This window comes from Coloeus monedula (genome assembly GCF_965178545.1).
Source record: "Coloeus monedula genome assembly, chromosome: 2".
In the NCBI taxonomy this organism is placed as follows: Eukaryota; Metazoa; Chordata; class Aves; order Passeriformes; family Corvidae; genus Coloeus; species Coloeus monedula.
This window is the reverse complement of record NC_138782.1, coordinates 69,757,121-69,769,856: the sequence shown is the minus strand read 5'-3', so window position 1 is coordinate 69,769,856 and position 12,736 is coordinate 69,757,121. Positions and strand designations below refer to the sequence as shown.

General features: G+C 42.3%; 1 protein-coding gene across 2 annotated transcripts in view; it reads right to left on the bottom strand.

Moving 5' to 3' along the window:
- Nucleotides 1–5,113: 5,113 nt before the first annotated feature.
- Nucleotides 5,114–12,736, bottom strand: part of CEP85L (centrosomal protein 85L) — a 106,341-nt gene continuing 98,718 nt past the window's right edge. For both annotated transcript variants that reach the window (XM_082302876.1, XM_082302877.1), the window contains 3 exons: nucleotides 11,498–11,605; nucleotides 10,902–11,115; nucleotides 5,114–9,823 (listed from right to left, as the gene is read on the bottom strand). In XM_082302876.1, coding sequence (XP_082159002.1) covers nucleotides 9,660–9,823; nucleotides 10,902–11,115; nucleotides 11,498–11,605 — 486 coding nt within the window. In that variant the 3' untranslated portion in view covers nucleotides 5,114–9,659. The remainder of the gene's footprint in view (nucleotides 9,824–10,901; nucleotides 11,116–11,497; nucleotides 11,606–12,736) is intronic.

Sequence of the window (12,736 nt, the reverse complement as noted above, 5' to 3'; positions counted from 1 at the left end):
GTGGTGTGATATTTTTAGATATTCTTTCTGGACATCTGTGTGAAACCCTAGACCTAAGACACAGAAAATGTCACTACTGCTGCCTCAGACTGCTTCTCCATGAGAGCTCCTTTTATCCCCATTTTAATAATTGGAGACTGGCTTGCCACATAAATGGTTTGTTTCCAAATGTCCAAGGCAGGGCTCAGCTCTGATGTCTTGCCATGCTGCTCTCGTGGAACCCATCTATCATGGGTGAAGGCTTCTCCCGGTCCCTTTTCTCCTCGGATGAGGACCCTGCCAGCTCCTCTGTGCTCCCCTGGCTCTGTGTTTTGGCATCTATCCAAGCCTCCTGTTCTCTGCCACACAGCATGAGGGACTTCTGTCAGCCTACCATAGATGACAATGGAGAAATGTTGGCTTAAGCACCACCAAAATGCAAATAATTCAAGTACTGTAGGGAATCCAGCTGCAAAGCAGGCTCTGTGTGTTTGTATATGTCTGCGTGTGTGTGTGGCTTCTAGCCAACAAGTGATGTTCCAAAAGGACCTGTGTAACAAGGTCATGACAAGCAATCAAATGTGCTTGGAACACTCAATTCACTGCTTCCTTAATCACTCCACCCCAGGCTGGGGGAGAGAAGCAACAACTCATCTTTTTCCTGTGTAATCAGCCTAGCAGGCTGGGCTGCCTGCTGTGAGCACCCAGCAGTGGAAGGTGACACTGGGGTTTCTTTGTCATTATGCTGCCCAACTCCCGTCCTTTAGAAGAAGAAAAGTTCCTTGGAGAGACACAGTTGCTGCAAATCATGTCAGGAGTGCCCCACAACACGGTGTGCCCCCTTCAAAGGTTTGGGAAGGCTTTGCTCCAGTGTTGAAACGTGAACAGAGGGGGCAAAGAGGCAGCTGGCAAATGGGGAGGGAAAAGCGTGTAAGTGCAGAAATGGCCCATCCAGCCTCCACAGCTCTTTGGATTTAGTGGTTTTTTGCTTGACATGTGCTTAAGTTCAGAAAAACAGTGAAATTTCAGTGTCGTACTTCATTTTTCGGGGTCAAGTTGTTTGAAAGATGGAAAAAAATCATGTTAGCATCATCACCTACTAAACTCATTGAAGTTTTAACTCCCTTAATTGAGCAAGCAGCATCTGCCACCCTCAAGAGTCAGGGAAAGACTCTTACTTGTGAGTAAATGAAAGGTGTACACACAAAAAAGGGAGCAGCAGCACTAAATGCAGCCAGCAGAGACCAGATCATCTCCCAGGCTTGGAATTATGGAGCAATGACGATTTACCCACTATGGAGGAAGCCCAGGTAAGGTCTGGGCATGCACAAATCTTTGGGTCCAATGGGAAGTACCCATGAGCACTGAGGGAGCTGCCTGATGTCATTGCGAGGCCACTCCTTATAATCTTTGTATAGCCACGGCACTGAGGATCCTGAAGACAGGAAGAAAGCAAATGTCACTGGCATCTTCAAGGAGGGAAAGGAAGAGGGTTGCAGGGAACCACAGGCTGGTCAGTCTCACCTTGATCCCTGGGAAGGGGATGGAACAAGTTATGCTGAAAACTGTTTCTGAACACATTAAAGAAAGTGATTGGGAGTAATCAGCATGGATTTATGAAGGGGAAAACATATGTGACTGACTTGACAGACTTCTACAACAAAATCATTTGCTTGGTGGCAAAGGGGAGAGTGGGGGATGATAGCACCTTGAGCTTAGGGAGCCTTCCAGCACTGTCTCCTGTATCATCCTCACAGACAAACTTAAGATGAATTATGGATCCTATTGCAGCTGTCAGTTAATTTATCTGGAAGCCTGTAACAGTGCAGTTGTTTCCATAGTTGGAAAAGAGACTCTTATTTCTTTCCTGAACTGGAGGTTCTTACTTTATCAAGGTCAAGGTCTTTGACTTACTCTTTTGCTTTGTAAAGTCACCACTTGCAATGTATGTTACAAACGAAGTTTGTTTAATTTGTGGAAATAGTTTGTTGCCAACTCCACATTGCACAAACCACCTATTGGGACTTCAGAAAACTGTAGAGTTTGCAAGTGTATTAGCCCTGCTGATTGATACATCACAGTGTGGATTTCCCATGAGATAATTACTAGAAATACTCCTTTTTTTTTTTTTTTTTTTTTTTTTTTAACAATTAAGAAAATTCCTGAGTTAAAACTGTCGATTTCTCTTTGGCAGGGGAAGTATTACTGCTTTGAACTCCAGAACTGCTGGAAAAAGTTTAATGCCCAAATGAAGCATCTAAAAGCCTAAGTCTCCTTTTGTTTATGCAGGCTGGGACCAGTGATGAGCCTTGAGAAGGTCAAGGCAAAGTCTAGCCAATGACTTAATTATTTTAAATTTTTTTTGATGATTAACTTTGTATTTATTCTTACACTCTCAATGTGTTTCGGAGTAAAACACTGCAAATACTTAAGTGTTAAGCTGCCTGGTACCCCCACGTTGTTAACTGCTCTCTCAGCCATTTGGGGGTCACCTTTTGTGCTGACCTTTATAGCCACTGCAGCAGAACTTTGGGGAAGATTTGGGACATTTAAAAAATGCTAGCACTTTGAGAAGACAATTTTCTTTTAGGATTGGTGAAAGTCTATGTGTTTCCAGCTCTTCTCACCTCCAAGATATAAATGGATGTCTGAGCAGATCATCACTTTTGCTTAAGTGACTCGCAACATCCCTCATACTGGGCCAGCATGGGAAGACTGGTGAAACTGCCCCAGCGACCAGCTTTGCCTGTGCACGCAATGTGGGCTGGCCCAGTGCACGTAGCCACATGGAGAGTAGCAAACCCAGGCTCTGAAGCTGCCACTGGCCAGCAGCAGGATATACTCACACACTGGCTTTCCACAGTGATAATTAATTTTTATGAATGAGGGTGAAGGAAAGGATGTTAGAAACAGATTGATTATAATAAGCTTTTAATTAAAATGTTCAAACCACAATTTAAACGAAAAATATCCCATTACTTATCCTCACTATTTCCCGGGCACCAAGGCAGTGGGTGATAATGTAACTAATGATCTGATTGTCACTGGCTTGGATAATGAGGTGTGTCTGGGGGCTGATGGGATTATGCCATCAATCAAGGCCCTTTGCAGTGCTCCCTCCTCCAGCAGAGCTCCCACTGCACAGCTCCCTCCCAGCTGTGACCTTTATTGTCTCTCCCTAAAGTGATGAAATCCCCTCCAGGGTGCAGAAGTTGGGATGAAAACTGCTGAAGCACATGGTTATAGTGCTTCAGGGATGATTTTGCTGGGAGGTGGCTGTTTTGTGGCTTTAACCTGCCAATAAACCACTTACTGCAAAAGTTGCTGATCAAAGAAGGCTCCACGAACTGGGTCCTACCACCCCAGCTCTGATGTAGAGGACAAGCAGGTGTTGCCTATATTAACAGGAGGGTGACAGCCATCAATCAACTTGCTGTGGCACACCTGAGCTTCCTGAGGAGAAAGCTCAGTTCGAAAACCCCGTGGGAGCTTTCAAGTAGCTCAGCTGAATGCAGACTTGGGTGGTTGTGCTCAAGGCATGACGGCCACCACAGCGCCTGAGTGGGACTTTCAAGGACCAGAGTGGGGTGTGTCAGACTCCAGAGCCTGTCTCACATCCAGGATATGTTTGTAGCAGGACAGAGGTCCTCAGCAGCCCATCCTGTCCTGCTGCAGGCTGTCCTGCAGGTCTGGACTTGCCCCAGGCACCAGCATTACTTTCAGACCACCTTAAAACAGAGCTTTTTGAACAGCTCAAGTGTCTCTGCATTGAGGGAAGATAGATCATCTCAAAGTTTGTGTCATCACTCACTCTGATCAGTCCTCTCCCTCCCTGTTTGCTGGATTGCCCCCAATTAACTTACAATAAATTAGGCATCATCTCATTTCACCATTACGAGATCAAAACCAGCAGAAGGTTAGGAAATGCATTGGTCCATTAAGTCCTGTTGTCCACACACTGCCTGGCTCCTGGGAATGCATCTCAGCAGGGCTGCAAAGCGCGCGTCGGCTTCTTGAGAAACCAGGAAAGTCCGGCTTCTGACTCAGCCCACACTGAAACACTGACCAGTTTTGGGGCTGGGAGCTGGCCCCTGACGCTCCCCCAAGGCAGAGCTCGGCCCTGGGAGCCGGGCTGGCAGCAAGCTGGCCCAGCGCTGGGACAGGATATGCCTGGGGCCCCGCCCCAATACAGCCTGACAGCAGTGGGGCTCTGAAACACCCTCCTTTGGCACCTCAAAGCTCAATACAACCCATTTGGCCTGGGAGGGGTTTCCACCTTCAGCATTACAATTCAGTCTCTCAGCAGGAGACTTTTTTTTTCTAAACCAGAACTAGACAATGGTTTCCTTTTGCCGTCCTTGAGGCAAACGCTTTCACAGGTACACAGACCATTCAATCAGTTTTCTGGTCTATTAATACCCAAAGGTTGCGTTCTTCAGGGGAGCTGCCAAACTGCTCATCAAGACGCCACAAAACATTAGCTGAACCTAATGTTCAACAAACAGAGCAGTCTCCATGACTTGAAGCGTGCCTTTATCTCCACAAAATTCAGACCTTCGACACCAAGAAAAGGAGGAGAAAAGCAGCAGCTGCCCCCAAAGGGGGAGTAACTGAGACAAAGCATGAAAAGAAATATGCACATACTAAAATGTAATTAAATACCGTTGTTCATACTATCCACTTTCCCTTACCATTTGGAAATTTTCCAAGTATACTGAACCCATTCATTTACAAAACAAACGACCCAGCATCGTTAGCACATCCTGCAGACTTAATTTACATAAGGAAGGCAATCTACTGCAGATTTACCTACTGTAAATTGTGCTCATTCAAGATGCTGCGGTGTTATTTGCAGCATTATTGTTTAAGGCTTCATTTTTACCCACCTGTGGAGTCGTATTTTGTTTGTTGAATTAAAGGCAACAGAACATCCACTACTACCGTTGTCAGCAGTGCTTTAGTCGTGGTACTTTGAAACTAAACCTGACTTTGAGCAGCTGGTATTCCAGCAGAACAGACCACTCAGGGAAGCTGGCGTGGATGTTGGGAAGATGTTTCATGATTCCTTTCTTGCCTCCAGCTTTGGTCACTTCTGTCACATGCCAGATACTGGACAAAAAAGAACCATGAAAAATTCACTTTTGTAACAAAATTTATTTCTGCTCTGTGGATACAAATCCCAAACATCAACAAACAAATTCCAGTGGAAAAATACCAGTCATTAACAATGAAAACTTTTATTATTATTTAATAAATAGAACTTTGGCATTCAAAATTCTAGCTGTAAACCCTACTTTAAAAAAAATTACAAAAAGAGGCAAGAACAACAAGCCTAAAGCTGAGCCAGCCAGTGGCTCCTTTACTTTTTACAATGAACACATTGTGATTAAGTCATGACAACTCTATTTACATATGAGGTATTCTGAGCAGTTCAAAAATTGAACCCAATTTACAAAACTACCAGTCTTCAGGGACTGATCCAGTACATATGTCAGCTGTGCTTTAAAAAGAGAGCTCCAGACACTCCTCCCCACTGAACCAATGATATACTGTAATTAATATACACAGAAAGAACACATTATGATTTGTGTTTCCTGCTCACACATCATATTCAAAGAAGCTGCATACTACAACCAGCCTAACATTCGAAGTGTACACCTAGTACCTAGTTTCAGTACTTCTGTTTCTAGACATTATGCAAGAGTTCTTACTACAAAAGCTTATTAACAAAGTAATGGCAAGTGAGAAGAAAACAAGGTGCAGTCATCAGCATCCTAACAACTTATCTGAAGTTCAAAGGGAATATACATTTACTTCAGGCTAAAAAGGCACAAAGGTATACTGCTGTGGAATTAATATTGCTAATGAGCTACCAGAATAAATCATCCCTTTAGATAACAACCACTGATCTGTTTGCAGTCTAAGAATGCAGATTAGTTCAGAAGATCTTTTCTCCACTCATAGCAGAACTCGTCGTATCAATGAGAAGAGCACAATTATACTTCCAACTGCACCTGCATCACACCACTGAGAAGGACAAGGAAAACTGGAGCAAATCATGCCCTGGTGGAGAGACCGCAGCGTGCTGTCACTGCCCATGCAGGTCGTGGAGGAAAGAGTTTGCTTTCTTCTTTTCCCTGTGCTCCTACCCTTCCCAAGAAAAATGTCCAAAAAAATGTTTGAAACAAAAGACAGGTAGTGAGGGCAAAAGAAGGAAGGAAACCTTTTGAAGTGAAAAGGACGGAACTTCAGCTCTTGAATGACTTCACCACCCATCATCAGTTTCAAATGCTGGAGCCCGAGTGGGTGGTTACAGCAAATCTCCACAATTTCACACACCTGTCATACCACAAAGCTGCACAGCGGAGTTCAGCAACCTAAATCACATTTACATGACTGAGCTGCATTACTTCTATATAGCAAATACTTCTATATAGTGAATACATCATCTGTAGCTTGTCTGAAGACGGTTACTTTCCATGTCTTTTTCAAAATACATTCTTAAATACAGTAGTTACTGTAAATATCTTCTAGAGGATCATATAAATTCAATCTGCAACTGTACAAAATGTTACTGTACAGTTTGCTGACAGCCAGAATGGTACAGTACCCATTCATCTGCAGCTGTTTTTCAGCCCTTGGGATTGTCTAATAGCTACAGCAAAAAGTTGTCATGACTAAATCGAAGCAATTCCAATGTTAACATTCGTTAATCACCTCTGTATTAAATATGCTGAATGAGACCACACACACTACATTTTAACCAATTAAACAGTCATGCATATCTTAGACAAAGCTTATTCCATTTAGAGGCATCTGTAAACTGATGCATATATAGTAATTGCTACCACTACAACAGGCCAAATTTTAAGAAGTCAAAGCAAAATACTGTATCACTGTGAATAGTCAATTGGTAGTCCGCATCTTTGGCTCATACATCCATCATTTACCTCCCTATTTTAAGTTGACTGAGGCAGATAAACTCAGGGGGTTTTAAAATCAAGTGCTTTCAAGTCAACATAAACATTACAGGTTCTGTAACAAAAACATTAGAACACAAGATTACAGCACTGCAATCAAAGTATTATGAATAAAATGGGATCTCCTCCCAGAGGGACTTTCAACTAATACTTGAAGAGCATAAAAGCTCTGAAGTGCTTTGCAAATATAAACTACTGATCTCAACTTTGCAGTACAGTATCACCATTTAGCAGGAGGGACAGTGGAGGCACACCAGCCAAGTGACAAGCTTAATAGTTCAAAGTGACTCAAAAGATCTCCTGCTCCCCTCTAATTGCTCTATTAAACTCCTTGCTATTTCTATCAAATGTAGAAAAATGTGGGTTTTGGTAATTTTTTATAGGTACAACACTGCCATCTAAGGAAGCAATAATGTGTAACTTGGGTGTTTCCTCTCTCCCTAATATTTTTTATTTATTATGTGAAATGCTATTGTTGAATTCTGATAGGAGACAGATGCCATAAACTGAAGACTACTTCACTGCAGGGACAAACCCAACCAACCACACCAAAGGAACAAGCTGAGGCCTTAGTCACAAAAGCCAGCACTGTCAAGAGGCACAGCAAACTGTGCAAGCCTATTGGTACAAAGATCCTTGTTTTCAGTTTTGCACTAGTATAAAAGTACACCTTCGATGCAGCAGGTGTGTATTAATATGGAATTAATATTGTTAATGAGCTACCAGAATGAATCATTCCTTCAGATAACAACCAGATAACTGTTTGCAGTCTAAGAATGGAGATTAGTTCAGATCTTTTCCCCACTCCTAGCAGAACATGTCTTACCAATGAGAAGAGCACAATTACACTTCCAAGTGCACCTGCATCACACCACTGAGACGCATAAGGAAAACTGGCGAAAATCATGCCCTGGTGGAGAGACAGCAGAGTGCCTACAGAAACAGCACAGAAATTAAAAATAAAATGGCCTCATTTTTTTTCCTTGAAGTAGACACGAGATAACCTCACTTGAGATTTCATCTAGACACCGTTTTAGTGCTCACAGGAGCTGAACCAGTCAGATTAATCCATCTGATAACTCCCTGTAACAGTAATATAAATAGCAACACTACTGTTCACATATTAGTCCAAGTCTAGTTTCAGAATAGAGAAAACTGTCAAATAAATAAATCCATACAGCTAAAAACAATTAAACCACTAAATTATAAAAACAACATGAACAGTAACTGTTAAACAGTGAACAGAAAGCAAAACATCACCAAATCAGAAAACTGAAGATACTCACTTTTGCCATTAAAATGTTACCTTAGAATTAACTTGGTTCAAATTGCTATGCTTTCCAAGAGATTTCTGCGGTTATCCCCACTCCAGATCAGATGACTGACTTGCACCTTAAGGCATCTGAAACCTTCTTGTAATACCATATGAGTAAGTGATGCATGTATTTTTCTTAACAGTGTAATTTAAAAGTGGTTTTGCTCTTTGCAAGTTTTTGTTTCCTTCAGTTAAATACAATTTTCCACCATGCATAACTGTGCAGCTAACTTGCAGTGATGTTCCAGGAAATGTCATCTGTCCCATGGGAGCTAAACAGCACTGCCAAGTGACACTCACTGAATAAGCTGTGAAACATGAGGTTACTATTTTATGTAATTACTTCCTATAAAAATGGAGAAATCAAGAATTCCCCAACAATGTGGAAAATTTTTCAGTCCTCAGATAACCAAGTACTTTATATTGCTAACTGGAAACATTCTGTTTTGAGCCTTAATTTTGCCAAGGGTCAAACACCCTTTTTGTAGCTGTGGTAAAAATGGCTGAGGTGGTGCACAATCTTACCAGAGGCCTTCAGGAACAGAACACAGACCAGCAACATTTTGAAATGGAAAAGACCTAAGGGGAAAAATAAGTACAAATGCTAAAATACAGTTGTTGGTTGTTTTGGTTTTTTTTTCTTGCAGCCATGGAGTATGCTGCAGTTTTATGCCTTAGAGCTTCTCTGGGTTTGTCATAGACTTTGTACTATTGAAATTCCTTAGAGCAACATGAGGGTGTTTCAAATAATCTATATTTTAGGGACTTGTTTGCATAAAGGAGTTAAACTTGGTGTTTTTCTGCTACTGGACAAAAAAGGTAGACATCCATTTACTACAAACATTTTTCTTATATGCTAATTTTTGACAATTAGGACAGAAAGTACTTTTTGAGTGCTTCAAGATTGTTCCAATTGCAATTCTTAGAGTGAAGTGCAGTGGCAGAAGCCTCGGGCTTCACCATGTACAGCTATGGGTCCTTTGACCCTCTCCCTTAAGATCTGAACACAGATAATGCCACACAAACCCTTGATGAAGGAAAGGACTGAGCATTGTAGCAGCATGGCTGTTTTGAAGCTCTGATTCCAAAAACTAGGCAAAGTAATAAAATGAGCCCAAATGAAGGAAACAGAGTGTCCAACTGAATCATTCTTCACAGCTTGTTCCTACATTCAGTAGTTTGGAGAAAGGTTTCTTGCAGTTTGTACCACTGTTCACACAATGACTGCCCCCTGCACACCAGACTCCCGAGATCAATCACACACAGCCCTCAGAGATGCGTGTCTGGTGCTATTTGTAGCCTTCCCATATGGCTCCTTAATGGAAATGCAAAGACCTGTGACACAGCAGGACTCAGTAAGTCATTTGCTACTAGCTGGAGTGCTGTCATTGAGTGATGCAGTTGTCCCCCATGTCCTGAGCGTAACGGTCCGACATTATAGTCCTTAACTCATCAATATCCTTCCGCAGCTGACAAACGTCCAAGAGCTTCTTCGAAAGGGTCTCTGTGCTGTGGTAATTTTCACTCTCTTCAGATGAACAGCTCAGTGCTACGAAAAAAAACACCCAAGGTTAAAGCTCCAGCAGCTGTGTCCTGTGAATACTGCAACTAGTCACAACTTGGAAATAAGCAGCAGGTCATTTTAACTACAGCATGCTTCAGTGTGATTAAAAGCCTCCAAAATGTAGGCTGTGAACCTAATTCAGAGCCCATCAGTGTTTCTCTGAAAGATATGCTTTTCTGTTTGCACCAAGAGCTAGACTTGCTGAAGTCTGAGGAATCAGAGCACCAGTGGAAAATAATGGATAGAGCAAGCATTTTCTAGAGACTTTGGGCGCTTCTGTAGTCACCCAGAAAAGAGGGCTAGCAGGTGTATAGCAGCTCTTGCTGCACAAGCACTGAACTTTACCTTTCTACCTTGTGATGGTTCAGTTCAGCAACCTGTCCACCTGATGAATTCTAATTAACATTCAGAAAACATTAGAATATGATACATTCAGGTCAAAACCAGCTTGTTAGAAGGAAAAGGCCTAACAGAAACTTTGTCTGACTGGTTTTAGGGCATGCTTCTCATTTCCTGGTTAAATTTAACAGCCTAGTAAATGCTGAAGACTAGATGAACAGCACTAAAGATGAAGTTATCAGGCAGAAGGCTTATTTAAAACACCTGGACACCCCCACTCCCAAACCAGACATATACATATTCAAACAGTAGATGGATATTGCTATCACTTGACCCCAAGGGCTTTAAAACAAAAGCACAAGATGTGTTTAGCATCTCTTAACCCTCACAGCAGCTGCAGTGTGTCTCAGGAGGGACAGACACCTGGCTGCACACCTTTCTTTTCTAGAGCAGTGAACATATCCATGATTGGGTGCACACGAAGAGCCAGCTACCTGCTCTCCTGACTTGGCAAGGACCTGTGTAGTCACATGCAATTAGGGGCCCAGAGGCACAGGAGCCCAGCTTTTCCCAGGAGCTCCATGAGTTCATGCACTACTGCTCCATCTGCATAGCAAGGGGACACAAGCTTGTCCAGCTGGCAAGTCCAAGCGTCACGTTAGCTAAACTGTTATTCCTTTGTGTCAAAACATTTATTAAACACTGGAAAGCCAACACCACTTACATCTGATTCCCAGCAGTAAGGAAAGGTTAGGCTCCTTGCCCTGAGCTCTCTGGGTAAGAATACTGCACAGTGCTTTCAAGTCAAACAAGCAATGGGACATTTCCTTGAACAACTGGTCTGCTACAGGCATCTTCTCAGACACCGGCTGCCTGGACTGCTCCACCAGCCGCATCTGCTCCTTCAGGCAGGCATTCTCTTCCATCAGTCTTTGGTTCTTTGTGAAAAGCAAATAGAAAAAATGGTAAAGTCAGTCTGCAGCATTCACTGTAGCAGAAAATTTCAAACCACAAATAGTACAATTCAAAATGATTAATTTCCAAACATATAATCGGTATTTCTGTACTCCTCCAAAGAACAGCATACAGGCAGCTTTTACATGGCTATTTCATGTTACCATTACTTAGCCATCTTCACCCTTTAAGTTCTCACTTCTTGAGGTAGCGGTGGTATGCATTATATATCTGCATGGGAGCCAGGACAGTCAAGTATGTAATTAAGCTCATAAAGCCCTACCAAGGGATCTTCTAATCATTCTGTAAGGTTCTTCCTGGCTTTGGTGTGGTCAGGGATTGGGTTACTGGTGCTATTTTACTTACTTCAGAGAGAGTTTTATTCAATTGCTCTATATGTCTGTCTTTTTCCTCAAGCTCATTTGTCATCTTCTGAATTACCAGCTTTTCTTGTGAAAGCTTCTCTTGCATAGACTGAAATGAATGAAAACACAGGTTAATGATCTTAAATAACAACAAATAAAGAAACCACTAAAATATGGAATCACCCGCTGTCAAATCCCCAGTTTTCAACCACAGAGTCCAAACTGAGAAATCACGAGATACTGCCAAAATGGAATTTTCAGGGTGAATGCAGCATGACCACAGGTGTCTTTACTCTTGAAAGTACTCATATTTATTCCACTACTTGGCTTTTAAATCTGTAGATACGTCTTTCCAGGTCATCTGGCAAAATTCAGAAAGAGGAATATTCAAGCCATCTTATCTGAATACTAACAATGAATAGAGACTATATAAACTCCTGATGCTTTCAGAGAGATCTCTTCAGCTGTGACTTGCCACCTGTAAGATTTATCAGTGCTAACGAGAAGGCAGGGAGTAATGAGAGGCAAGGCAAGGCCAACACTAAATGAAGTTTTTAAAGGCCTGGCTGGTCACAGGAGGTGTTGCATTGACAAAATTTCCCTGCACATTCCGCTTGACACCACATAAGCAGTGGGGAGTCAGTACTCTGTCATACTCTTTGCAAAACTGGAAAACAATGGTGATAACAGTTACAGACTTAATATGGACTAAAAAACCCTCAACACTTTCTTTTCATGTCAGCATTAAGAATGAGCAGACAGAACCCAGAAACGACTACTTGTTTTTAAAACCATTTTCATACACTTGACCTGCTGCTCTTTTCACCCACAGCATGTCCCTCAAAAGGAAGTGCTGAAGTAATGTGTATCCTAAAGATAAGCTCTTTGAGAAAGCACAGCTACACACGCCAGTGGGGGGAAGGAGGCAAAGGAAACCCCGGGTCAGGAGAGGGAAGGAAATAACTGCTTCAGGCATTTCCTTTACGTGCTTGCAGATGAGCAGAACCTGTAGTGGTGTTGAATCATTGCTTTTTAGAAACATTATCTACTGAGAAAAACAGCCATCACTAGGTTAGACTGAAGGTCCTTCTAGCTTCATCTGTGGCATACAGATGTCATACTTAAGAAGCATGAAGTGAACAGGGCAATGCAGTTGCCCAAAACACCCTCCCAGCTTCCAAATATCTTTCAATTTTAACAGTCTTTGATGAAGATCAAGTTCAGGGACACCCAGAGCCCC